Source organism: Triturus cristatus, chromosome 1_2 (assembly GCF_964204655.1).
Source record: "Triturus cristatus chromosome 1_2, aTriCri1.1, whole genome shotgun sequence".
NCBI classification, from domain to species: Eukaryota; Metazoa; Chordata; class Amphibia; order Caudata; family Salamandridae; genus Triturus; species Triturus cristatus.
Window position 1 is genome coordinate 287,088,024 of NC_140580.1, and position 27,319 is coordinate 287,115,342.

At 43.1% G+C, this 27,319-nt stretch overlaps 1 protein-coding gene across 1 annotated transcript in view; it reads right to left on the reverse strand.

Annotated features, from left to right (window-relative positions):
* Nucleotides 1–4,057: 4,057 nt before the first annotated feature.
* Nucleotides 4,058–27,319, reverse strand: part of LOC146867181 (beta-microseminoprotein-like) — an 88,461-nt gene continuing 65,199 nt past the window's right edge. The window contains exon 4 of the mRNA XM_085603769.1: nt 4,058–4,311. Coding sequence (XP_085459895.1) covers nt 4,179–4,311 — 133 coding nt within the window. The 3' untranslated portion in view covers nt 4,058–4,178. The remainder of the gene's footprint in view (nt 4,312–27,319) is intronic.

Below are 27,319 nucleotides of genomic sequence, written 5' to 3' on the forward strand. Positions count from 1 at the left end.
GAGCCGCCTGGATTTCAGGGATAGTACAAAGTTGATAATCAGAGACCCTTACAACTAGTAGTGCTGAAGCAGATCTACCCTTCAATGGGGAGGCCAGGTCTGCTGGAGATACAGAATCCAAATGGGTGAATAGAGGCTTGAAATGGGCTATCCAAACCTCTTCACTCAAGTTAGGTATTATAGCGGGGGGCCCCTCTAGCATGCCTGATCTAACTAGGTTCCAGAAGGCCCTGTAATCGGGACCTTCCAGGGCATCTTTTATACTAGCTCACCTCGAGGCCTCCCATTCAGACTTGGACTCCATAGTAATACGTTTATATGTGTGTCTAACCTCCCAAATACTCAACAGGGAACCAGTTTTAACCTCCCTCACAAGAGCCCGTTTGGCCGCCCTACAGTTATTGTCAAACCAGTGGGCCTGATTTTTATCCCGTAGCTTAGTGTTGACTGAAGTGTAAAAAAACAAATAATCGGCCAAAGTAGAAAGAAGCTTAGAGTGAATATTCTCCAGCTCCTGGAAATAGGTGAGATCGTATTTATCAACCGGGAGTTCAAAAGCCTCTGCTAGAGAGGTGGCCACATGTTGATATAGATGAGCTATTTTATCAGGAGCTAACACAAACTTAGCCCACCTGATGCGCCTACCCCCCGCCACTAGGGTTAAGTTCGAGTCAGGGAATATCTCCAATGCCCCCAGTTCGTATTGATGTCCCATTGTATGTGTTACTTCAAGTGATAAGAGATTATGATCACTATCTACCCTATTAATTACAGTAAAAACACTCAGTTGGGGCCAGAATTCCATATTGACCATAATATAGTCAATAGTTGTACTTTTTCCCACTCTTTTATATGTACACTTCCCTGGGGCATTGGGAGGGAGTCTCCCATTACAAGCTCTGAGAGAGTGTGTTATTAGGAGCTTATTAATCTGTAGGGCCAACGGTGTTAGACGCTTTACCGAATACATAGAGCACTCCGGGATGTGCCAAATAGACTCTTCATCTAAGGTCACAGAGGGGATCCCTGCTAAAGGTTCGAAATGACAGTTAAAATCACCCCGATAACTCTATGTGACGGTGAAGGAAAGATAGAAAGAAGTTCATCAAGAGCCTCTAGGGTAGATAACCCCAACCGGATGGGAATAGGGCGCAAGTAAACATTAATGACCGCCACCGACAAACCATCCATGTATTTAAGTATAATACAGAGGATGTCCTGGGATTGAGAATCTATTACTTTAACTGAACACCCCAAATGTGTGGCTACCCAAATACATAATCCCCCTGAAGGACGTCCCCTGGGTCCCTGCACAGCCGGGATATCATATATTGCAAAGCCTACCCTTATCGGGGGAGTCAACAACCAAGTCTCTTGGAACAAACACAAGTCATATTTGTCCACCAACTCACCCCACTCTGGATTGGATAACTTAGATCCAAGCCCTGCTACGTTCCAGGACCCAATTAAAGATCTACGGGAATCTGCCCTTACGGGACTAGATATGGAAGACTCTAGCACATTAAACGGGCGTGATCCTAGAGAGGTCTCCAGAACCAGACCATCTCCCAAATGGCTACTATTAAGACATGGGCTGTGTGTGGACGTTGTTGTTCCGGCTTGCTTCTCCCCTAAAGCATGCTGGGGAGAACTCTCCTCAACACGCCCACCCTCCACCACACGACAATCGGCCACATTGGGGGACATTACGGTAGGCCACGATCGATGACATAGTCAGTCCACACTATTCAAGACACTAAAAGTGTTAGCTACGGGTACATTATACTCCACTACCTGTGGCCCGTGATAGAAATAAGTTGATACGGGCCCACCCGGTAGTAAAACCCGTGAATAGAAATACCCCAAGGGGAGAGGATTGATTGAACCCAGATTACACGGGCCTCCCCACTCAAGGTTGTGATTGACCACTCCGGGATCCCTAAAATTAACAATCACAGAATTCCCACCGATATCCTTGGGTTTGTTCCCCAACCAGCTAACTCTTCTAGCAAATAGAATTTCCCCCTGGCCCGAACTCAACAATGGTCTGTGTCTATTCAACCAAAAGATAACTTTGTTCTTCAACTCGGGGAAAGTTTCTCCACGCTCACCAGACAACGAAGGAACCCCTGATAAAACCACCACGTACGGAGAAGCCTCAGGTGGTAACTGGGGACAAAGTGGAAGTTGTTGGGATACATTACCAAAATTTTTCGAAGCAGAGCCTTGGAGCGCCGAACCCCGACCCGCCCGCTGCTTACTAGTGTCTTTAAGGGTGGGAGATGGATTACGGGTAATCGGGCTATCTGTAACTGGAAGCACCCTAGGTGGAATACCAGGGCCAGAGACATTAGTCTCTGGGGTTCGTTTGCTCGTATTAATTGAGACCGATCCCTGAACCAGATTGTCTAAACAAGAAACTTCCTTTGAGCTATGGCCTTGCGAGGCCTGCTTGGTGTTACCTGGAGCTACTTTCACGATAGTATTCCCAGTTGAAATAGGAGGCAGATCTCGTCCTCCATTTTTAATGTTTATCAATGAAACTACTTTTTCAATTCTACTCATCTAAATTTTAAAAATGGGAATTGATGAGTTGTTCCAGTTGGGCTTGAAAATCAATTAGTAAATGAGTAGCCCATACCGGTGGAGATAAAGTTGAAAAAGGTGGAGCAGAGTCTGCCTCTAGGTCATCTATAATAGGTATATTACTCTTAGCTAACTTATTAGTAGGTTTCGAACTTTTAGTTCTGGAGCGAGGCTTTAGTGTCTTTCTAGATACTCAGCTTTGGTATACCTCATAGGTATATGCTGGGTCGGGGAAGTGGGAGGTAGAGGTACTGCCCCGATTACTTACCAGTAATCTTCCTTACTCTTAGTCTTACTCACTCTTGACCCAGCCATTTGTTACCGCCCACCCGCCGCCCCTGGTATATTGGCCTTCGATACAAGGCTTGGTATTACAGGAAGTGCTGGGGGAGGTCTACTCTCCTTTAGTACCTTGCTGACGGTGGGTGGAATTAGATAGTATTTCCTGTTTTGTATCCTGTTCTGGGATTCGGCAACTGAACCTGCCTGATAGGTAAGGACTGGGTCAGGGATGAGTAGGACTAAGAGTAACGAAAATTACCGGTAAGTAATCGTGCACTACTTACCTACCTGGCATGCCAGTACGTTCCAGCCAGAAGCCTATTTTTTAATGCCCCACCTGATAAAACTACGCCATTTGCTAGACAACTGGTAGAAGATCCTTGGGGGTCCAGAGTCTGAAATTATCTAACATCATTTATCCCCCATCTCCGAATGACCCTGGTCACCTCCTTTTCACGCACTCCTTATAACCAAACTTTTCATCAGGCTTTCAAATAAGACCAATGGCTACATGGCAGGGAATGGAAAATGCAAGAATGCCAGATCTAAGTTCTTCGTAGACACTGGATGTGCTCTAACTCTTATGTACTTTGTTCCTTAACCTGTCTGGGTTTTTTACTCTTTCGGTGCAGTGCTCTGAAGTGGCCTTAGTGACGTATAGTGCAAACACAACCCCCACTAAATAAATAAATGTACTACTGTACTTGTGCAACACAATACGTGCCATAATTTTTAAAAACACGAACTGTAAACATGCAGCATAATGTGATTACAGATCTCTGTGAACAAGTCAAACATTTTACTATTGTATATATTACCTTATTTGTATTGTTGATTTGACTTTACTTGAATATGGTTTATTTCTCAAGAATGGGTAAACCTAAGTTGTTATAAAATACCTGTGAGTACTTACACACAAACCTTACAGTAGCTTTGCGCCCAATCAACCCACCAACTTTGTGCCATAACAAATACTCACCCACAGGAGGGAAACTATTTTATCAACATTAACATGTTGTGCGAAAATCCCTATTTGGTACCCAGATTAAACTCCATCCATTTGAGAGAAAATAACTCTTGATCCCTCACCCATGGCTATCTTCATGATCGGGCACCTCAGTGGTACAATTTCATAATCAGTTCCTGCAAAAAAGGGTTTGATGGAGTACTAATGAAAGAGAACAACAAAGAGGTGCAGCTATATTTTATTGTACAAATGTGTAGACATTATTGGAAAAGGATAGAATAACAACTGTTCATTTTAAAAAGTCAACATTATTATGTTTGATTATTTTTGAAGCCTGTATATTTTATCTGCCGACTGCAGCAAAGATAGGGCACTCAACAGTAGGGTCATCTTTTCTGACAACTCTGTTTTCACATGCCTTGTAGTCCATAAAAGTCCTACAGTTCTCCTTATCGTACTTCACAGGTGTGACATATCTACAATAAAAAAAGAAATATGAGTGTACCATCATATGTTGAAAAATACATCTTCATCACGTCACAAGTGCCATCAGTTACCAAGCCATTCTGGTTTGCATGTACAAACCCGCACAGGGCTAAACGTTACAAAGGAAGTGCACTATGACTTCGAAAGGTAAAAAGAAAAATGCTTGTAGTGCTATTGTTTTTTGCTTTTAGCCATGCTGTGCAGAAGTCACACTATTCTGCAACACAGCTAAACGACATTGGTGAGGCCAATTGCTATATATTCTGGCTTTGCCAATGTTACTTAGATCTCAGATCTTGGTACGGTCGGATATGCTTTTAACCCTTTGTAGTTAACGCCAAGTAAAGAGGGGTGGGGTGAAATGCTACCTGCCAGCTTGGTTGGCGGATCCCCCTTCAGTCAAGGCCAGTGCAGGTCTCATTTGCTTATGTTTAGTCAATGGAACAGAAAGCAAAATTAGAAGGGGTTGGAATGGACCTCAAGTAATTTTCAGTGCATAAGGCACACCGAGAGGTGGTTTGTATAGCTGATTTTGCATAGAGACCAAAAAATATCCTAAAATATTTGGCTGTTAGTGCAAATAACAACAGTTGCTTGGCGACGACAGAATATTTATATAGCACTTGCCCACTGGACTTTTTTTCCCTACACACCCCTAAGTGTCAGTGGAAAACTTAATATCCTGAGTATAGTGTCAGGCTAATGATTAGGAGCAAGACCAGGCACTTTTTTTTTAATGATACACATTCTCTAGTGCAATTAATTCTAGCACTTCTCCGTCACATTTTTGCTATTTTTAGTGATTTTGGAATATGATTATATTGTACTTTATGCATTCCATTGGAAATACCCAAGTCTTTTATCCCTCCATTCATTCTTACATCTTCTGGCAAGCATAAACACAAAATAAGCATTCATGTCTGTCGTTTTCCTATTGTGTAGTGATATGGCTTTTACCAAGCTGCACCAACAAAACAAACAGGCATGGCTTGGGCAGCTGTGGTAGTAAAAACGTACCCAGAGGGAAGCACTGGACTAGGGTAGGAGCAAGAAGGGACATTGGTAGGTTCCCTCACACACATATTACTGGTGCAAAACATGGATTGGAGGAAGATGCTTCCTCACACCCATAAAACATGAAAACTATATGCAGCAACAGTGTAGGGTTTATTAAGTATAGGTGTGTGGGGAGGCGGGGAGAAATATATGGTTTTTTTTTTAGCATCTCACTGTGTGGGGTTGTATGGGTAAATTTGATCATGTTTTGATGTGGTGGTGAATATGATGGGGACAGATTTTTATTGTTGTGGTGTGATGATGCAGTGGAAAGAAAGTAGTTACTTGCCTGTAACAATTGTGTTGTGGATTAGATGTCTTCTTGAGTCACATGCTCTACATTTATACCACCCAGTAACTGGATTTGGACATAGCTTTGAAATGAATATACCTTTAATTTTTTAGCATCAATCTCACCTGTAGCCAGTATGAGTCTCTTGGATATGAACAGTAAGCCCACAATGCCTAAGAAGTAGCCACCACATGAAGATTCATTTTTGCTCAGGACTTTATTTGCATGCATGTACTGAGTATATTTTACTGAAAAGTGAACAATGTGCTTGCAGTAACAGACGTAACTCTCAAACAGTTTCAAGCTACAGAACTACTATTTCTGGTAGGTAACTAGTTTTCTTTGCAGTATGAGACTACTCTAGATTCACACACTGTGCATTGAGTATACACCTTATATTCTCCTTTGAATGAGGGTGTGAAGTGTGAGGCCCATATAGGTTTTTGATGGGTAGTTGTTAGCACAGATTCCTCACCAAGAATATTCCCAGGTGCCACACTGGATTCAGTGATTTTTACAAGCACTGCCACCCAAATTTGCTGGAGATCCAATGATTTCAAATTCTGCTCAGGCAAAGTGCCAGGGACGGTGTCTCTACTGAGAACAACAGGAGTCAATCCGTGACTTCTCTGCACTGCTTGGGCGCTCTTCACAACTCGAAGTTGTGCAATATGCACCAGAAGGCAATCAGGCAGTCGGAGGTGAAGTTTAATGTCACCGAGCATAAGAAGAGGTTGTATTTAAAACAGAAGTCCTGCTGCTGCTTCAACTCACATGGCCATGCTCGCTTGACATTTCAGGGTCGGTTCTGCATGTAGCCCTCTTCCTGCATTAAAGTCTTCCACTAAGTCAAAGTCAAAAACATTTTATATGTGCAAGAAAATGAAGCCAAACTCGTCCCTATATCTCCACTTGCAGTTTGGCGAGAAGTCGCTAGGGTGTCACTCGAAGGATCATGTGTCTTCTGACTCCAAATCGGTCAACATTTGGCCCGGGCATGACTCAAATTTCCCAGGCTGCATTGGAACCTGCTGCAAGTAGCAATCATCAAGGATGGCATGCTACAAATTTCCACATGCTACCTGCTCCCTCTGACATACCTTTGGGCCCCAAGGAGCCACAAGAGTCCGATGTTGAACTTTTCCCAGCCAGTTCTCCCTGGCCGGCTTTCACAGTCCCCTTGCCCATGGCACAACAAGGCCGTTCTAGACATTGACTCCAGCCCTACAGTCTAAGCCAGCTCCTTCTATGCATTGCTATGCCGACTCTGCCGGCTCTGGTCTCTGATTCAAAAACTGATGTCAGCACTCGTCAGGCCTCTGTCACGCTATGAAATAACAGCCAGACTCTTGGCCTCAACCTCTCACTTGAAGCCAATACTAAGGCTTGCTCAATGCCTCTCACAACATTGATAATGATGCCAAGGTGGACTACATGCTCCGCCTCAATAAACTGATCAAGGACTCTATTAAGACTCGCAAAATGCCAGTGGTCTAGACACCTCACAAGAGACAAATCTGCACTCGTCACGTGGTCCACCAATGGAAAAAAATGCCTTTTTTTGCTGTAGAAGTGTGAAAAGCAACAGAAGTGCTAGACTACAATTACTTAATCTGAAAACCGAAGCCACTTTATTGACTAGTGGCACCTGAGGCTATTCACTCCACGAGAGACGGTAAACATCGTTGACAAAGATTTTTACACATTTGCATGCCATTACAACGCAAGCTGTACAACGACTTGCTGTAGGAGGCAGAAGGTGTTGGATTTTAAATCCAGCACCTTCCCTACTGTTGCGCAGACTGGAGTTGGAATAGTAAATAATATTATTCCAACATCCAGCGCCCCCACTACAGCAAGTCTTAGTAATGACTTGCGTTGAAATGGTCTGCAATGTAACAACGCAGTCATTGTATTGATCGCGTTGTAATGGCATGCGTTCTAAACGTATGTGGTATAACGTGGCCTATTCATGAGAGACAGCAATTCTCTGACTTTTCCTCCCCTGTTGCAGCAGTTCCTAATTAGGGCTCTTGCTCTCTTAGGATATGGCCCTCATCTGGAAATCCGTCACATCAGAACGATGGGCTTACAGATTGTTCAAAGAGACTACGACCTGCTTTTTATTTCTACCTTTTATTCCACCTTCAACATAGCGATTTGTGGCAGATCATGTCCCTATTTTGATGCAAAATGTCAATCTCCTGCTGGCAAAAGGCACCTTTAAGTGGGTTTCAGATTCCAAGAGGGGCAAGGGGTGATACTCACTCTACTTCATCATCCAGAATAAGGACGGAGGTCTCAGGCGAATACTCAACCGCCATTGAATACCTTTCCGAAGAACAAATTCAGAATTCTTGCTCTGGCTCAGGTACTCTCTGCTCTGGATCCAACAGCCCGGAAGGTGTCCCTGGAATTGCAAGACGTGTATTTTCGTACCTGCCCTACAGTCCCACAAGACCTAAATGTGGTTCATGGTGCAGTCAAAATTATGACAAAGTTGCTGTGCTGTCCTTTGGCCTTACCTTGCCCATCCGGGTGTTTAAAAAAGTGATGCCGGTGGTCAGGCCGTAACTTCTGAGGTCAGGGATACATGTATTCCCATACCTGAAAGTCTAACTGCTCCAGGCGGGTTCACTATAGTCGGTCATAGACCACCTATGACAACGACTGGGCTCTTGATCTTCTTCAGGTTGTCCATCAGTGAGCTGAAATCTCACATGAGACTTATGCAAAGGATTCCCTTCATAAGAGTTATACTGGATACAGTGGTGTGCCACGCCTTTCCACTGCTGCAATGAGGCCAGGGCATTCAGGATATGATCTAAACATTTCCAGCTTTTTTCCTGGGTCTCGGTGAAGAAAGTTCTAGGGCTTCTTGAGCTACTGTCATCATGCATCCTTGCTTCTCTTAAGCCAGATGGAAGATGTGGTCTCTGCAATGGAACCTACAGTTTCAATGGCTTTAGCATGGCTGTCTCCCTGGCAGCGTCAAGATCTCACAAGGGATGGCTCAGGACCTCATGTGGTGGTACTCAAGCATCAACCAAACAATTGGCAGGCCACTTTCCCTTTTCTCTTGGATGTCAAAGTTGTAATAGATGCTTTGTTAATAGGTTACAGAGTTCATATGGAGGGATAGAGAACAGAGGCCTCTGGTCTCCAGTAGAAAGCCAGCTTCACATCAACCTTTTGAAGCTTCTGGTGAACTGACTGGCCCTGAAACCCTTCCTATTGACTATCAAGGAAAGGCTGGTGCAGGTCCTAATGGAAAACACGACTCCCACATCATACAAGCAAGGTGCTTTAGGGGCCTTGGACCATTGCCAGTAGGCTCTGTGCGGCTTGAGGTGACCTAACCAGCAGAAAATATTTTTGGTGGCCAACCACATAGCGGGGTCAGTGAACGCTAGAGCAGATGAGCTTACTAGAGATCTGCTTGTGGACCATGAGTGGCATTTCCACCCTCAGGTGGTGCAGAGCATCTTCGATCAAACGGGCACGCTCTGGGTAACTTTGTTCACCACCATCCAGAATGTGCAGTGCAGCATCTGCACACTGGAGTTTCCTCCAAAAGGTAATTGATAGAAGAATTCTGTCTGTGATGGCCATCACTATAAACGGTCTCCTGTACGTGTTCCCACCACTGCTTCTCCTGCCTTGATTTCTGAGAAAGACAGGACAGACCTTGCCCAAGTCATCTTAATAGCAGTGGAATACGCCAGTAGGATGTGGTACTCAGAGCTTAGCATTTACATGTCGATCGATCTACCCCTTAAGGAGAAAATACGGTCTCAGCAACAGGGGAGGACTCTGCACCCAAATTTCCAAAACCTGCACCTCAATGCATGGCTATTGAGTGGAGACTATTGATTTTTTTCAATTTGCCTACTGTAGTGGTATATGTCATTCTTGTAGCCAAATGTCAATTCATGAAGTTCATTCGTGCAAGGAGAAGGGAGAAGGGAAACATTTGTGGCCTGGAGTAGAGCACGTCAGCTAGATTCTTTGCAGGCTAAACTCTCATGATTTTTTTTTTTAATGGCCCAGAATGGCCTTGCAGTGAATACAATTAGGGGTTATTTGTTGGCCTTTTTGGCCTTTTATATTTTCTTGATCTACACTCTCTCTTGAAATCACCGACTCTGATGCGTTTTCTAAAGGGCCTGATGCATATGCTCTAACCAAAAGTTTTTTTTCATGCCTTAGAGAGGTGTAATCTAATTCTGACTTTTGTTTTGTGCAAACCATGTGAGCCTATGCACAGTGGGTCACTATGGCTTTTAATGATCAATAGAGTGTTGCTAATCTCCATCATTTCTTAGTACCGAGTGAACGACAGGCACTCAACATGTTAAGCTCCTGCAACACTTTCTTTCCAAGCAAATTGGTGTTGAGGCCTTTAGACTGCCTTCCTGCCAAAGGTAGTACTACCCATCCATGACAGTCAATTAATCCACCTGCTATCATTTTCTGCTCCACTGCACCGTTCGAAAGAAAAGGAGAGGCTCCACCATCTTGTACCTCTGAGAGCTTAGCGTTTCTACATTGACTGTACGAGAGACCCTTGTCTGAATTATCTGATCTTTGTGGGGTTCACTGGAAGACAAGACAGGCAAGGCAATACAAAAGAGGACTTGGTCCAGGTGGCTAGTCATCTGCATTAAAATCTGCACGCTTCAGAAGGCCTGTGGACTTATTTCACTGGGGTCAAGGCATCTACAACTAGATTTGTGGGGGGGTGTCAGTTCTAGGGTTCTAGATATCTGCCAGTCTACATGGTGGGCATGAGTGCAGACTTTCACAAAACATTATTGCTTTGGCAGTCACGGCCAAAGGGAGGGCCATTTTGCCAGCTTGGTCCTGTAAGACTTCCTTATCTGAGTCCACTTCTCAGACCTCCACCTTTGGGAGGTACTTCTGTAGCTTCTATTCTTAAAGGTGAAGAATCTGCTAGAAGTATCCATCAAAAGAATAAGTTGCTTACCTTCAGTAATGCTCTTTCTGGTGGATAGTCTATCTAAGCGCAGATTCCTCACTGCCCTTCCTCCTGCAATGTTAGATTTTGGCAGCTAGTGTGGGAACTGATTATTCCAAGTTCTTCCTCTTATGTTCTTCCATGTTCACCATTGTAGCACTCATTGCACCTTTATTGTGACAACCACTAGATCTTTTCTCTCCCTCAAGGCTAAGGGTGGGTTGAATGTTTTAATTGGTGGAATTTTGGTCACTGTGCGCTGCTCTTTCACCTGCTGTTCAGGGCAAAGACCGCCAATTGCTAAGTGGTGTTTTTTTTCTCAGAAAATGAGAATAGGTGAGTGCAGGTGAGATTTGGCGTCCCCTAGCAATATTTTCTAATGCAGGCAGTCAAAAGCAAGCGTTCAGGGTCACAGGGCTGCCACTAGAGAAGATTTGCTGCCAGTTAAGTAGATTTTCTTCTGGAGCAGCAGCAAAATCAGCTTGAATGGCCGCAGGCTCTTGCACAACGTATGGTGCCACTTGCATGATTTTCCCACGTTGCTCACACTACTGGTGCTATATTGCAGAGCTGGCCAGCACATCTGCATGTTTTCTGACCATTGGTGGAACACTGAGGAATCTTGCAGATTTTTTATGTAACTCCACTGAATCCCACGGAGTGAAACACTGCAAGTTCCATCCACCACTACTCAAGGCCTGAGATTATTGTTTCATTAGCGAATCTTGTACAAGATGCAAGTGCATTCACGCATGAGGTATCAAAAGAATGCATGATGCCATTATTCACAACATTTTTTTTTATTGTTCTCACTGTCAGAGACAGTGATTTTTGCTAACGGTGAACCTTTCCTGGAATGTCCGGTCTCTCTTTGAAAATGATACTGCCATAACTGTGACCATATTGATCTCTGTTCCACAGAACAATTTCTGTTTTGATAGTATGAGAGAAAATGTGTCCATGATCGTTGTGAGTCCCAATTGAGGAGTAACACCACTAGGTTTATGATGCTATAGCATCATTGGAACAAGCTCACCTTCACTAGCTAGTCATGTAGATACTGATCAACATGCTTTTTCTCCCACCTTAGATGTGAAGCCATTTCAGCTAGACATTTTGCCATTATTCTTGATGTCAATTTACGGAATAAATCTCATGAAATTAGTGAATTCAGAATTAAGCAATATTGGTGACTTTTGCTGAAAGTTCTTGGATGAAAGATTCTGTGGTACTTTTGCTTGCAGGAGAATGGTTCAAGTAGAAAATGTTGTGTGAGAGAAGTAAAACCAAAACTGAGAAACATTTTCTTCTCAGTCCTCTGCTGGTATCTTGCATGAATGGTATGTCCTCACATTAGATTTTTATTCCAGGAAAGGCCACATAATTTACATATTGTTTTCAAACTTCACAGAATTTAGTGTAATTGCACAGTCTTACCTCCCATACTTGTAATGTTGTCTTTTGGGTCTGATTCTGGAAGGTTTTGTGTTAACACCATGTAGTGGTTGTATTTCGTAATTGTAGGAAATTACCATCTTTTGTGTGATTTACTCCTAATTTTTGTCTTATTTGTTTTGAATTTTATCCCGGTGCAATTTACCCCAGCTAACCAAGAGTAAGGTACCTGTGCTCCCCTTTTAATTATGGTTAAATTAGTTTATCTCAAATAACAAATTTTACATACCTAGAAGTTCCTAGTATAGGGTGTAAAAAATGCATCCCGGACCTGGAAGTTAAATGCTACCTGTGGACTGCAGCACCTATTGTGCCATCCACATGGTTTATCCCAAATAACAAATTTAACATACCTAGAAGTTCCTAGTATAGGGTGTAAAAAATGCATCCCGGACCTGGAAGTTAAATGCTACCTGTGGACTGCAGCACCTATTGTGTCATCCACATAGTGTGTCTGTAAAACAATGTTTCAGCCCTACCACGTTTAGCCTTAAAGCAGCAGTCTAAAAGCTACTGTCAAACCTTCATCTCTGGCTTTGATGATAGATACAAAAGTGATAGAGTGGACTGTTCGCGATTATCATGTCCTAGATCTACTTATCAAAGGCAAGCATATGGGGCTCACTGGTAGTGCACGCTCAGATATAGTACTCCCATTGCAAATGACAAATAATCATAGAAGTATTAAATAGCCAAAAATAGTGAGGAATTGTAAAACATTACATGAAATATTTTCATGCAATTGCTGCTCTAGAGCCATATGAGAACATAAACACAGGAGGAATCCCAAAACCTTTAGGTCATGATGATTTTTTGGAGCTTTTACAAAGCGATTTACTACAGACTATATTAAAGAGAATATAAAAGAGAAGCCACCATTATGCTATACACAACCATGCAGAAAGACAAAGATGCAATTGGTGTAGTCTATAACATTGCAAACTTTTAAATGTACATAAACACAAATTAAAAAAGCCTGCAAAAATTTAAATTGGCTGGATATAAAAGACACCATTAGAAGAAATGATACACAGGTTTTTGGACATTTAACTTCTCACGGGAGCTTAAAATCAAACACTATTGCGGAACAGTATGACAGGCAACAAGCATGGAAGAGTCACTTTGCTGAGTTGTATGCTGAATATAATGGAGGGACCAACATAGCAAACATTGGGGCAGGACATCCTACAGATTATCTGACACTGCATCCTGAATTTAAGTCTCTGTTGTTTCCTCTACAGAAAACAAGTGAAGCTTTAATAACTACTAAGAAAGAGAAAGCCCAGGGCCCAGCCAAAATGCCTATCGACCTCAACTTATCTGAACCCTGGATCTGGGTTACATTCTTCAACATACTGACAAACGCTATTGACAATAGAGCAACAATTCCCTACATATAGAAAAGAGGATAACATGTTCCCATATATGTGAAAGGGAGAAGAGAAGATACAGCCAACTATAGGCCAATAAACCTAACTGACAACTTGCAAAAACATTTGTGTAATCAGGTCTCCAATCTAAATTGCAGCAATGTATTTTTTTTTTTGCATATTTATATAGCGCGAACTAGACCAGAAGGTATTGGAGCGCTTTACATAGCACCGTATTTACATTACACATTCAGGCACGGGGAGATTAAGTGATTTGCCCAGAATCACAGGATGTGGACGCGACCCCAAGGCTCGAACCCTGGTTTCCTGCACCAGAGGCGGCAGCGCAGCCAACGGACCACATCCTCTCCCCTATGTATGGACAAACAGCATGTCCTGACTGATTTACAAACCGGCCTAAGAAGGAAAATTAGTACTTCTGAACGGGTCTTCAGGTTCCAAATCCTGTGCTGGAAATATCTCTTGTTGAAAAAACGATCATTTCTTTATAGCTTTTGTCGGCATGAGAGCAAATGACTATGGTATACAGCAACCACTCTTAATTCTTTAATGCAGCCACACTCAAATACTTATGCACAAGTAAGATGGAGTGCTCACATTGAGCTAACAATTAGGATCCCTGTTAGGAGAGGAGTGTGGCAAGGTTGCATCATTGTGCCTACTCTCTTCAGTCTGTATTTTAATGAAGTATTGGGGTATCAAGTAAAGTGGCAGAATGACACACCAAAGATAGCAGGAGAGAACATTTCTGGATTGATGTTTGCAGCTGATATCCTATTAATGCCAAAAACATCCATGGGCCTGCAAAATCTATTGGCCATGTTTACAACTTTTTGCTTGAGATAAAGGCTCACAACACAAAATACATGGCCATAAATCCTCACAGTGTGGTGGGGGATTTCTTTACAGTAGAAGGAACATGAATAGAAAGAGTCTGAAATGTTGATTGTCTAAGGGTAAAGCTCACTGAAACACTATTGTGGTATCCACAAATCACTGAAAGTCAATTGACACCAAAGAACAATGCCCCTATAGTGTCAAAAATGTTAAGAGCCAGAACAGTAAGGGTGGTTTCACCTGCATTGAAGGTTTACCTGGCAAATTGGGCTGAGCTTGCCATTATATGGTGATGCGGTTTGGGGACTAGGGAATGTACAACTATTAACTAAATCTGAAATTCATTTCCTGCAGTCTTTTTGGTCTACCAAATGAATCCTCACTTCTTTTATATCTCGATCTATCTTTAAATTAAGTGGCTTTTGTCACCAAATGAACACCTCTACTATATTGGATAAGGGTATGGGCGGTTGAAGTGTTGGAATGTTTACAGACCTAATTGGTTGATCTGTTGGAAACCGATAAAGCTTGCACTACCCCTTGGCTTAGGTATGTAAAATCTCTGCTCTATCTATTAGTCCTAGAACAGCTTTGGATGAACCTGATGCCTCTAAACAATGATATAAGGAGCATATTAAAAGATAAATATTGACAATATGTCTGATCCAAGATGTTAAGGAAGCTAAAGGTCAAAATTAAAAGTTTGGATGACAAGTGTGTTCCTAAATCTGAACAGTACATGGATGATATTTTGTCATGTAAAATCTCTCCACTCCTGTTGCTATCCCGCATTGTTCATATTTAACGCTCATTTTCGCATGGCGCATTTCTAAATAAGCGCTCTTTAACGCTGGCGGATCATTAGTAGTTTCCACTTAAACTTACTCCCAACTGCACATTATCACGCATCATTTCCATTTGAAGCTCGCTTTTAAAACACTCAATCTGCAGCCTCGGCTCACATTCAGATAAAAATGTCTGACGCTGGATGTTTCATTGCACTTTCCTCATTAACCAATCTCCAAATCTAGACTGTTTTTAAGTTTAGTCAATTCTGTTACCAGCCCACGCGCAAATACTGAGCATGTTATGAAACTAAGTTCTCTGGCATGCATAGTGCAGAACTCCTTTAAAAACACATTATGACTTTTATTGATAGAACCATTGGTATGTATAGCGCTTTAAAGTCACATTCATGACATAACTAGATCATGCTCCAATGTATGTTATCATGACCCAATGTGGGTGTTCCCATTTCCATTCCTCCTCTTTCTCGTATTTTTTAAAAACAATGTTTAACCTTCTTAATACTCATTTCACACTGAGTGATCTATGTATCAGAAAGAACTCTTCACTTTATACTCTTCTTCTCACCTCCACTCTTCTTTCTAGATATAATCGTCTTCTCGCATTGAGCCCATCATCATGAGGTAAGAACAACTAGCAACTTGTTGCAATATGACAACCAAATTGAGTCACCCAAATATAAAAGATATAGACAGGTTAGTTCTATCAAACAGTATATCTCATCACTCAATTAGGAGAGCGGGTTACGGTCTCTTCTAAACAACATCCAAGGGGCCTTAACTCTTCACATGTATATATATGTATGTTCTTGTGATATAGTTAGAAATATTATTATTATGTCCACCAAATGCCCTTGAGCTTTTAGAGAGCACTCGACGAAGTCCTGACCATCCGGTCTGCCAGCCTCGCTGCTGCCCGCCTGACTGCTTTGCAAAGTTAATCTGCCATGCCCGACGCGTTTCGAGGCCAATACGCCTCTTAATCATGGGCTGTTTCACAGAAGCATTAGATGACTCACCGGTGATTTCAACATATCTTTATTACTTTTTTCGTTGAAGTACGCCGCCCTCAGTGGGCGTGGCTTATTCTGCTCCGAGGAGCATGATGGTGCTAGTAGTCCAATAGGGTGAGTGTAAGTATATCCTATAGTAGGTTCCAAGTCTCTGTGTGTTATTAAACCATTTACAATAATCCTTGAGTAGGACGAAAGCAACATCAAGCGAGCTTACATTGCAGAAGGACCCCGTGCTGTCCGGCAAGATGATTTCTTCCACAGCCTTTCCATACCACGGAAATGGTGCATCTCCCCACGGCCAAGGCTGCCGTGTATTCCATTTTGTCCACCAAATGCCCTTGAGCTTTTAGAGAGCACTCGACGAAGTCCTGACCATCCGGTCTGCCAGCCTCGCTGCTGCCCGCCTGACTGCTTTGCAAAGTTAATCTGCCATGCCCGACGCGTTTCGAGGCCAATACGCCTCTTAATCATGGGCTGTTTCACAGAAGCATTAGATGACTCACCGGTGATTTCAACATATCTTTATTACTTTTTTCGTTGAAGTACGCCGCCCTCAGTGGGCGTGGCTTATTCTGCTCCGAGGAGCATGATGGTGCTAGTAGTCCAATAGGGTGAGTGTAAGTATATCCTATAGTAGGTTCCAAGTCTCTGTGTGTTATTAAACCATTTACAATAATCCTTGAGTAGGACGAAAGCAACATCAAGCGAGCTTACATTGCAGAAGGACCCCGTGCTGTCCGGCAAGATGATTTCTTCCACAGCCTTTCCATACCACGGAAATGGTGCATCTCCCCACGGCCAAGGCTGCCGTGTATTCCATTTTGTCCACCAAATGCCCTTGAGCTTTTAGAGAGCACTCGACGAAGTCCTGACCATCCGGTCTGCCAGCCTCGCTGCTGCCCGCCTGACTGCTTTGCAAAGTTAATCTGCCATGCCCGACGCGTTTCGAGGCCAATACGCCTCTTAATCATGGGCTGTTTCACAGAAGCATTAGATGACTCACCGGTGATTTCAACATATCTTTATTACTTTTTTCGTTGAAGTACGCCGCCCTCAGTGGGCGTGGCTTATTCTGCTCCGAGGAGCATGATGGTGCTAGTAGTCCAATAGGGTGAGTGTAAGTATATCCTATAGTAGGTTCCAAGTCTCTGTGTGTTATTAAACCATTTACAATAATCCTTGAGTAGGACGAAAGCAACATCAAGCGAGCTTACATTGCAGAAGGACCCCGTGCTGTCCGGCAAGATGATTTCTTCCACAGCCTTTCCATACCACGGAAATGGTGCATCTCCCCACGGCCAAGGCTGCCGTGTATTCCATTTTGTCCACCAAATGCCCTTGAGCTTTTAGAGAGCACTCGACGAAGTCCTGACCATCCGGTCTGCCAGCCTCGCTGCTGCCCGCCTGACTGCTTTGCAAAGTTAATCTGCCATGCCCGACGCGTTTCGAGGCCAATACGCCTCTTAATCATGGGCTGTTTCACAGAAGCATTAGATGACTCACCGGTGGTTTCAACATATCTTTATTACTTTTTTCGTTGAAGTACGCCGCCCTCAGTGGGCGTGGCTTATTCTGCTCCGAGGAGCATGATGGTGCTAGTAGTCCAATAGGGTGAGTGTAAGTATATCCTATAGTAGGTTCCAAGTCTCTGTGTGTTATTAAACCATTTACAATAATCCTTGAGTAGGACGAAAGCAACATCAAGCGAGCTTACATTGCAGAAGGACCCCGTGCTGTCCGGCAAGATGATTATTACTCTAATAACATTCCTTCCCTCCCCAGCTCTAAGCCATGGATGTTTTAATCAAAGAATATATTGTCACCAATACATAGCACTGACTTCCTCGAGGTACAAGTCAAGACCTAATCAGTATCATCATACTAGGTATTTTATTATTCATCCATCACATACAACTTCTATAGTTGTATAGAATACATTGTAACATAATGTATGTTTGTACCCCTTAGTACTCCCAGGTATACCTAACACGAAATACGGTGCTGTAAAAATAGTAGACTCAGCACAGATACATTGGACATAAACCGGGTAACAATATTATTGTTATGCCTTTCACTGGCAAATGCCATACAGATCACTATGGTGTGACCATAAGACTTTTGTGAAGGGTTGTATCACTATTGTCTATTCTTCACAAGTAACATAGATTCACTTCAATCACTTTTTCTTTTCTTTTATCTCTCCAAAACATTTTCACTTTCTAGTTTTTCTCTTTTTTTCACCTGATCCATCTGCATCTGTCTTACTAAACAACCTGTATATCATAAATAGTTTTTTTCCCTCTGTTCTCTATTCATTGCTCTAGAGACCAGCATTATAAATTTCAGCCATTAGACACCTATCTTTTCCATTTTATATCACGCCCACCCCCTGAATTGTGACGTGCAAAATGTAAAAATGTAACTATCTATCACATGCCTTAAGCTAGTTTCTTGGAAGTCAACAGAAAAGAACCATTCAAATGCAATATTTTCTTCACAGATATCATTGTCGAAGCTTTGTGGCCCTCGTTTCCTGACAAAGGTACTTCACTGTGCCGAAACGCGCGTAGAAGAACACTGCCATATATAAATTGTGCCACACTTTTTTGTCTACGAAAATCACAATTGAACAACAATGATCATGGACAATGTTTTTTAAAGGTACTTAGAGTGCATGAGACTGTATGAATGTAGACATGAATGGATCAGAGTGATTGAGTTATGCCATTTTATTTTTTGTTAAAAAGATTTCTAATAAAATAACTTTTGTAATTTTCTAAGAAACACAGTCATGTTGGTTCTTTCTTCTGTTTATTTGTCATTTGCATTATATCGATTGTAATATGATTGTTTTGTATATGTTGCCTTAAGTATTTACATTGAATTATTCTAGCCCTGCATTAAGGAACATTACCTCTTAGCAGGGGTCCTCTTTCTTGACATTATATTTTGCCATGGACTGCAGAAAATCTGTACATACGATTTAGAATTGTCAATTTACCTGTGAATTCATTTAGTTCAAGATAGAGAAAAGTGGTGTGAGGAGTGATCAATGTCCAGTGTGCAAATTTACCAGACAGACAGAAAAACATTTACTAATTTTTTGCCTGTCATATAATATTCCAAGAAGCAAATGGATTAATCCCAATATGTCGAACTATTGGCTTTGAAATAACAATGTAGGTGAGGAGTGCACACTATTGTGAAACCTGAATCAGTGTATTGCGGTACGCGTGCTGTGTTGCAAATATGCCTGCGAAGCATATGTTATGGAAACCAACTAAGTGGCCAAGACCCTGATAGGCGACTAGGACTGCAACGTCATCATAAAGGTTTTAGAAAAGTTGATAGCCAGACCTAGAGACCCCATAAATGAAACAAATTCCTCAAATAGTTTCTTTAACCTCTTCAGTGCCCATGAAGAGATAGTCTCGTCATGGAGCATGGTTGCGCTGTGCCCATGACGAGACTATCTCGTCATGAACCCCACCCACTAGTGCAACGCCCGGCACAGGAGGGGGAAAGGGCGTGGCATTGAAGGGGTTAAAGCATTGGGTCACCACGTATGACAATACTGGGACCTTTTTCCCAGCAATGGAGGGGTGTCAGTAACTCTTGAGGACAGGACCTAGGCCATTAATGTATAACAGGATTAGTAGAGGGCCTAAAACACACCCCTGATGTACCCCAAGTCCAATCTTAGATCTCTCTGTCCTCTAGCCTGAGGAACCATATCAAAATGAGGCTGAGAGGTCGTAATGGAGGGCTCTCAGAAACAAGACCAGGTCCCCACCAACCCCCAACCCAGTCAATAACTCCCAGAGATTTGACCTCACTATGCTGTTGAAGGTACAGGACAGATCCATAAAGGTCAGACACATGGCGCCCTGCCTTGCAATGGTATACTTGCTTATCAGCAAGTGTAGATTTAAACATTGCTCCACTGTGTCCAGCCCCTCGAGAAATCTGTACTGCACCTCCAAGAGGATACCAGTTGCCCCGCCCAATACAAAAGACTGCCCAGAACTATCTCTGCCCATTATCTTAAGAGCCAAGTCCAATAATGACATTAGCGTGATCATTCGGGCGACTGGGGATTGTCCTTTTCAAAAGACAGGAAGGATGACAGCTAAACGCCAGGATTGGGATGAGCTAGCCTTACATAATGGGTTAAAACAGTTGCAAAGTAAAGGGGCCCATATGTCTGAGGCGGTTTTATATAGATTGTCACCCCATCTGGACTTGGTGCCTTCATAAATGAACTTCTGTTAATAGCCACCCTTACTTCTTCAATTGACCCAGGCCTCCTGGCTTTTAGTGGTAATAACAGTGTTCAGTTTCATCTCTACTGACTTGATGTTTCCGATAGCAGCCCAGAAGGCTCTAGAATCTTTTAACCTACAGGCTCTCACCAACTCTCGTCAGGACTCATCTTGTAGTTCCTTCTGACTGGACCTTACCTTGTCCCTGTAAACCTGTCTACATTGGCACACCTTCAACACGACTCTGGGGTCCACCTTTAACACCTTGTGCAGCAACTTTGAGGCCTTTCTAGAAACCATACAAACCCATCTTGCCTCTGTCTGCTAAGTTTCAATAGCATGCCATACTCCACTGTTCTCAATTCTGCAGGGGACATTCTGGAAACTTAAGACAGGGGAGTACCAATGTGAGGAAATTGAAGCATATTTTGCATAGGAGGGCATATGCACATGTTTCCAGACCAAGCCTCGACCTTGTGTTTTAGTTTCTAAAGATTGTGATGGCAAATTCATTGGTCCTTTCCCCCACCTCAGAAGACCTAATTCTAGGGACAGGGGGTTATTGTCATTGAACGGACTCACATCAATGTTAGCCCTCGTAACCTAGGTACGAAGTTACTGGTCTGCAAAAATGTAGTCTATCACTGATGACCTCTCCACCCTTTCAAAAGTTACTTTTGTTTAATACAGAGGATCAGAAACCTCAGTGGCAGTCAAAAGACTAAATTAATTAATGAACTGGAACACGGCCTGGCCCCCTTTATCTCTGGATCTACTATCATTAGCAGTCGAAAAATTATCAAACATGATGCGAGGAGGCCAAAAGGTCCTCCAGGCCTTATATATATTATCTGTCAATTCTTTATGGTTTGTGACATGATCAGTGTCAATAAACCATTGTAAAGATTTATTAAAACAATGCACATACCATTTGGCCATGTAGTTAAGAATGCTTGAATTAAGAGATTCTGGGGTGGTCTCACAGTTTTACGATGCAATTTAGGGACATCAGCTAATATGGCCACATACGGTTAGGCTGCTGGGGGTAGATCACATCACTTCTAGAGGAGCCCCCCTGGGCTAACCCTGCTAACCCTGCAACCTCCGCTAGATATGGGGAATTTCCTGTAGGGCAAAGCCTGGGAAGGGCATATCCTGTCCTGGAGCAATCAATAGTACAACTTCTCTAGGGACCGCTGTGAAAGAAACTGTAGAATCAGGCTGGAGAGCCGTACTAGACCCATTGACCTGGAACGGAGTCCTCTGCTCCGGTGCAGATCACACCACCTGTGTGTCTTGGACACCTCTAAGGCGAATAGAGCTAGAGGGTTTCAAGGCATCAACTTCAACATTATCATTAGAATAAACACAGGCACCCTGTTCTTCCGCCTTTCTTCCAGACTGCCCAAAGTCCATTAAAGACAATTTAGCCTCAATTTGCCCCAGATGATCAAGCACCCCAGACATTTTGGAGTTGATAGCTTCCACAAGTTCTTTGTCAAAATTGTCTGAGTAGATCCCTAATAGCCTCTTTATGAAGATAAGGGCTAGGTTGTAAATGATCCAGAGCAGTAGGCATGGCATTTTTAAGGTTCTTAGGTGTCTTTATGGCCTTTTTCGAGACAACGCTTTTATTCTTCTTTTCCTGAGAAGATAATGATTGGGCTGCAAAGTATGCAGAAGAAGCGTCCAAATCAGATTGTGACAAAACTGATGATAATCCTTTCTCCACAAGCAATATTTCTTTGCCAAGGGTGCCCATCACCTTTTCTATTTATCCATCAAGGGTGCTGATTTTTTGGGCGGTTGCCTCCTCCTGGTTCGGGCTCAACTTGCGCTTTAACATCATTAAGCCCCTAGAGAACCAAGCAGCGGTCCCAAGCACTTGAGGAACTCAGTCCCTATGAGGCCCAACAAAAGGGGTCATTGCTAGATGATACGGGGAGCTGCAGGCAGAGTCATCACAGGACACCGTAAGTGAGCTGCTTACGAGAAACAAATCTCCACAAACCAGAAAAAAAACCTGATATATTTAGCATGAGTTAGAGAGTCTTACTAGGGGGCAAACATCAGATGTCCAACAGTTAAACCCAAAAACCTAAAGGGGGTGGCCCCACCCTGGCTCGTATTAATATACTCTCAAACCTGTCAAATTAGCACACACACCTTATTGCCCGCAAGGTAGGAGCAACATTTTTAAATGTTGAACATGTACGATATTAAAGTTGATGTGTTCCTCCAGTGACTAAAAAGCAATTTTCACTGCTAGGGCTGTATCAGGATGCTGGAAAATGTCAAAATTAAAATGTTTAACTTTAATCTGTAAATTTTGACAGGAAACAAAATGTCTATTAAAAATCCAATCCATCGATGAAGTCAGATGTTCATCAAATATGTGGAAAAGTAACTTGTAAAAAGTTTATACTTTTCCTGCCTGAGCCCCAGTTAGGCTAATTAGCATTGACCTGGGACAGATTGCCTACCAGTGTCTCCCTGACAATGAGTTGTGAAAACTGCTTCCACAGCAGAGACTATAGCCTGTGTGTGGGGTGATGCTTTTCTTTTCCTTGCAGGAAGAGCAGTTGGGATTGGCCCAGTGACTCCTTTAGCTTGTAAGGAACTGAAGTGAGGCTTGCTCTTTCACAAGCAGATGTAAAGTTACACCAGGAGAAAGGCAAGTCTTTGTTGCCAAGGTCCACACTAGCCAGATTGGCTCTAAACCCAGTGTGGGTGAAGGTGCTCCCATAAAAACATTTTGGAGAGGACACAGTGGAGGGGACTTTTAATTTTCCTGGCCACACTTCTGGGTCAACATAAAATCTCTGAACAAAGGAGGAAGTGTTCTTGAATTTTAGAGGTGAGTTGTACTGTAAGATTGTTTGCAGTAGGGCAAATAAGAACTATACTTTGCCAGAGGAAGACTTCACAGTCAACCCAGAGGCAGAAACCTGTTAGTTACTAATAACAGGAAAATCAATAAACATTAAAAGTGATAATAATTCTAATCAATTTATCCAAATACCTTATTGAAATACTGGTTTCCTTGAAAGAAGCCGACCCGCAACATGAATCAATCATTAACATTCACACTGAATGCTTCACAGACCTAAATAACAACTTTTTTTTATCAATAATGTAGGTCATATAAGGACTACTAAACTAAGAGGGTGTCCATGGTTTAATGCTGACTGTAGATCAGACAAATCTACCCTGATAGTATCCATCGAATCAGGGAAGCAACCTGATCTACGCCTTGCTAAGGAAACCTATAAGGAGGCCCTTAAAAGAGCAGAACTGGCATGGGAAACATCCCAGTGCATCACAAACTAGAAACCAGGCTGTTTTCTAGCGCATCATATGCACCGGAGGCCGCACGAAAACGATGTAATCGGAGACTAATATCTTGCCTCAAAATTGGGCCATTAATTTCTGATCACTCTATAGTGTCTATGACGAAGATGAAGAATAAATTATTCCATCACTTCGTAGTGATGAAAATAATACATCTCAGGTATCCATAAGAACAGAACAAGCTCTCAGAGATAAAGAACACTTTCCAACAGTGACTTTCTACCTGTGAGACAAACTTAGAGGTATTATAGCACAGAAACCGGGAAAAGCCTGTGGATTTGAAAAGATACATGGCGATTTGTTATGATCAGAACCTATTATTTGAGCCCCTTATATTAATGTTATTAGCAATGCTATTGCAACTGGAGATCTTGTTCCCCCCATCATGGGAAGGGGCAGAGATAATTCAAAAATACAAGAAGGGTGCAGGTTCGATCCAGCTAACTATCACACTATAACCTTAACCAACAATCTTCAAAGAATATTCTGTAAACAGGTATTGGAAAAATTGATTTCCTGGGTAGAGAATAAAAACATTTGAACTCAATTTCAAGCTAGTTTCAGACTGGAAACTGGCACTATTGATCAGGTTTTCTGTTTTTTTGATGACTGGATGAAAAATTCCAAACATTAGAAATGGTAGACTTTATGTATTTTTTCAGACCTAAAGGCTGCCTTTGAGAGGATTCCCAGCGATAAACTTTGTGAGATTTCGAAGGAAATGGGGCTTCCACTCCCATTATCTATGTCATTGTGCGTCTTCATAATAGGAACTTTGCACAAATATTCCAGGGCCCAAACGGAGAATTTACTGAGCTCATACCTGTAGAAAAGGAGGTGAGACAAGGTTGCATCTTTGCCCCGACTCTTTTCTTCATTAACAGCTGTATTGAATTTTAATTGCAATGTGAAAATGATTCTCCTGTTTTGGGTGGCTTTAAAACCCCTGTGCTTCTGTTTGCTGGCGACACACTCTTAGTATTAAAACCTCAAAGGGAAACAAATTTTATTAGAAAGGTTTAATTTATTCTGTTTAATTCAGAGTCTAAGGGTGGACTTAAGCAATATAACATTTAAGCCAATTAACCTCCAAAAACATTTTAGTAGTTCCCTTTCTTTGGACAGTGCAAGCCTAGAGAGGGTAAGCAAATTTTACTGTCTAGGGGTTTGCTTGTCAAGTTCGAATACCTGGGTATCCCAATTATCCAAGAGTACATTGTTGTTGAAACACTGATTGGCTGTCATTTCTCTATTTAATAATACAACATATTTTTGCCAGATTTCCCCGGTAATTGAGATCTACAGGTAACAGGCAGTAGCAGTTGTTACGTATAGCTGCAAATTGTGGTGCAACAGTAATGTTGACTCATTGGAGGTGGCTGGAAACAATTTCATGAGGTCCATTTTCAGACTCCCACAGAGTAATCCACTTGTCCCAATGAGAATAAATCTCTATCTGAAACCCATAGGAACCCAGATCACAATAAAGCCCATTCTTTACTGGCTCCGACTATAGTCCTCAGAAGAGCTGGAAACCTATAGGATTTTTCTCAGGGATATATTAAATTGTTTAGGCGCTACTAGATTATCATGGTTAAACTATATTAAAACATGTCTGATCGATCTGGGGTTTAGCAGCCTGTGGGATAACATTAGAGCCATTACCCCTTCTTCATACAAGTCAAGCACCGCTTTTGGAATTTGAATATGGTAAAATGCATCAACCTGGAAGGCAGAGCATATTGGCATCTCAATTCTTGGAAACCAAACTAGAGCCCACGTTTAAAGTCTCTTTGTAATAGATTAATGTGAGAAAGTGCCCTCTTTCTGTAAGGTTGCCCCCACTTTTTGCTGAATTGCTGTTGTGCTTTGACTGAGTGTGCCCTGGGCTCTTGCTAATCCGGTACCCAGGGTCTATGTTCTTTCCCTAAAACTGCATTGAAGCCTAAACCCAATTGGCATCTCTGGCCACAGGTCAGCCCCTGGTCAATGGTACCACAGGTACCCAGGGCACTGTGACCAGAGAAGGCCTCTAAGGGTTGCAGCACTTATTGGGCCACCCTTAGAGGTCCTGTACCCTTACTACCTTTGCAGGCTGCTTGTTTTGGTGCAGAACAAAGTGAAGAGTCGACATGGCACACATCTCTGTGTGCCATGTCTATAACCCACTGCCGTGGCATAGCTCATTCACCCATCTAGCTGGGTGCACTATACCAGTGGTGAAGACCCTTGGTGCAGATTTTAGTCCAAAGGCTAGGGCCGTGAACTGGTAGTGCGCTTTGTTGATGGCAAATCTCAGTAGATGTACCCCTACAGTGTCTAAGGCCATTCTTAGACATTGTAAGTGAAGTGCTGCCATTAAGAGTAAATGGTGCTGGGAGTTTGTCATTACGTACACACATACAGCACAGCACTAGACTGAAAACTGAAAACTGAGAAGTTTGGTATCAAACTTCTCAGCACATTAAACTCACACTGATGCCAGTGTGGGATTTAATGAAAAATGCACACATAGGGTGTCTTAGAGATGCCCCCTGAAAACTAACCTACCACTAGTGTCCAGACTGAGTGGCTGCTTTCAGCTGCCACCACCAGACGTGTTTCGGGACCCCTGGGTCGAGAGCCTGCTTCTCTCTGGGGCCTGACATATTGCACATCCTGGGACGAGGTGCCAAACCTTCTCCTCCAGGATGGGCAGGGTTCACGAAGGGGAAGCTTCAAAGGCTTGCCCCCTTTGTGAGCTTCCCCAGGCCACTTTCTGCTTTCAGCAACTGGTCCCCACTGGTTCTGACCCCCCACTTTGGGTGGGAGAACCGGATGGAAAAACAAGTGAGGAAGAGAGGTGTGCCCACCTCTGCCAACTCCATCCCTCAGGTGGAGGAGGCGAGGTGAAGCACATCTCTCAGTCCCCACCATCTTGCAGATGGGGGGTCTCTGCCAACCAGGGACAGGCTCATGCCCCCCTACCACTGGAGGGTGGCATAATAGGGGCTGTGCCCACCCCAGGGAAGGGAGCCATTGGTCCCTACCTTTTACCTACCTGTAACGCCCCCCTGAACCTTGCTTTCTCAGACAAGAAGAAACTACAAGAGAAGAAGAAGAAGGACTGAACAGCTCTGCAGAAGCTAACAAGAGGGAGACGCCAACTGACTGGCTGTGGTGTGTCCTGCAGCCAGCAACCTCAAAAACCCCAGGGGACCTGCCTGCCGTCAACCTTAAATACTATGTCTCCCGTGAACACCGTATTTGTTCATCTGCAACCTATGGCTCCGGTCGGACTCTTTGGATCCGCCACACTCCACCTGACATCCAGGGCCCGAGCTCGAGTGGGCAAACACCATGAAGAGGTCCCGCTGGCTATCCTAACCTGAGATCCGGCGACCCCTGACAAGCCTCCAGCCGATGCCTGCAGCCTAAATCCGGAAGGTCCCCCCAACGGCGACGAGGAGTTGGTAAGAAGATCCAGCCCCATAAGGCACCCCTGCACCCGATGTCCCACGACCTTGGGTGGCCCCTACCACTGGAGGGTGGCATAATAGGGGCTGTGCCCACCC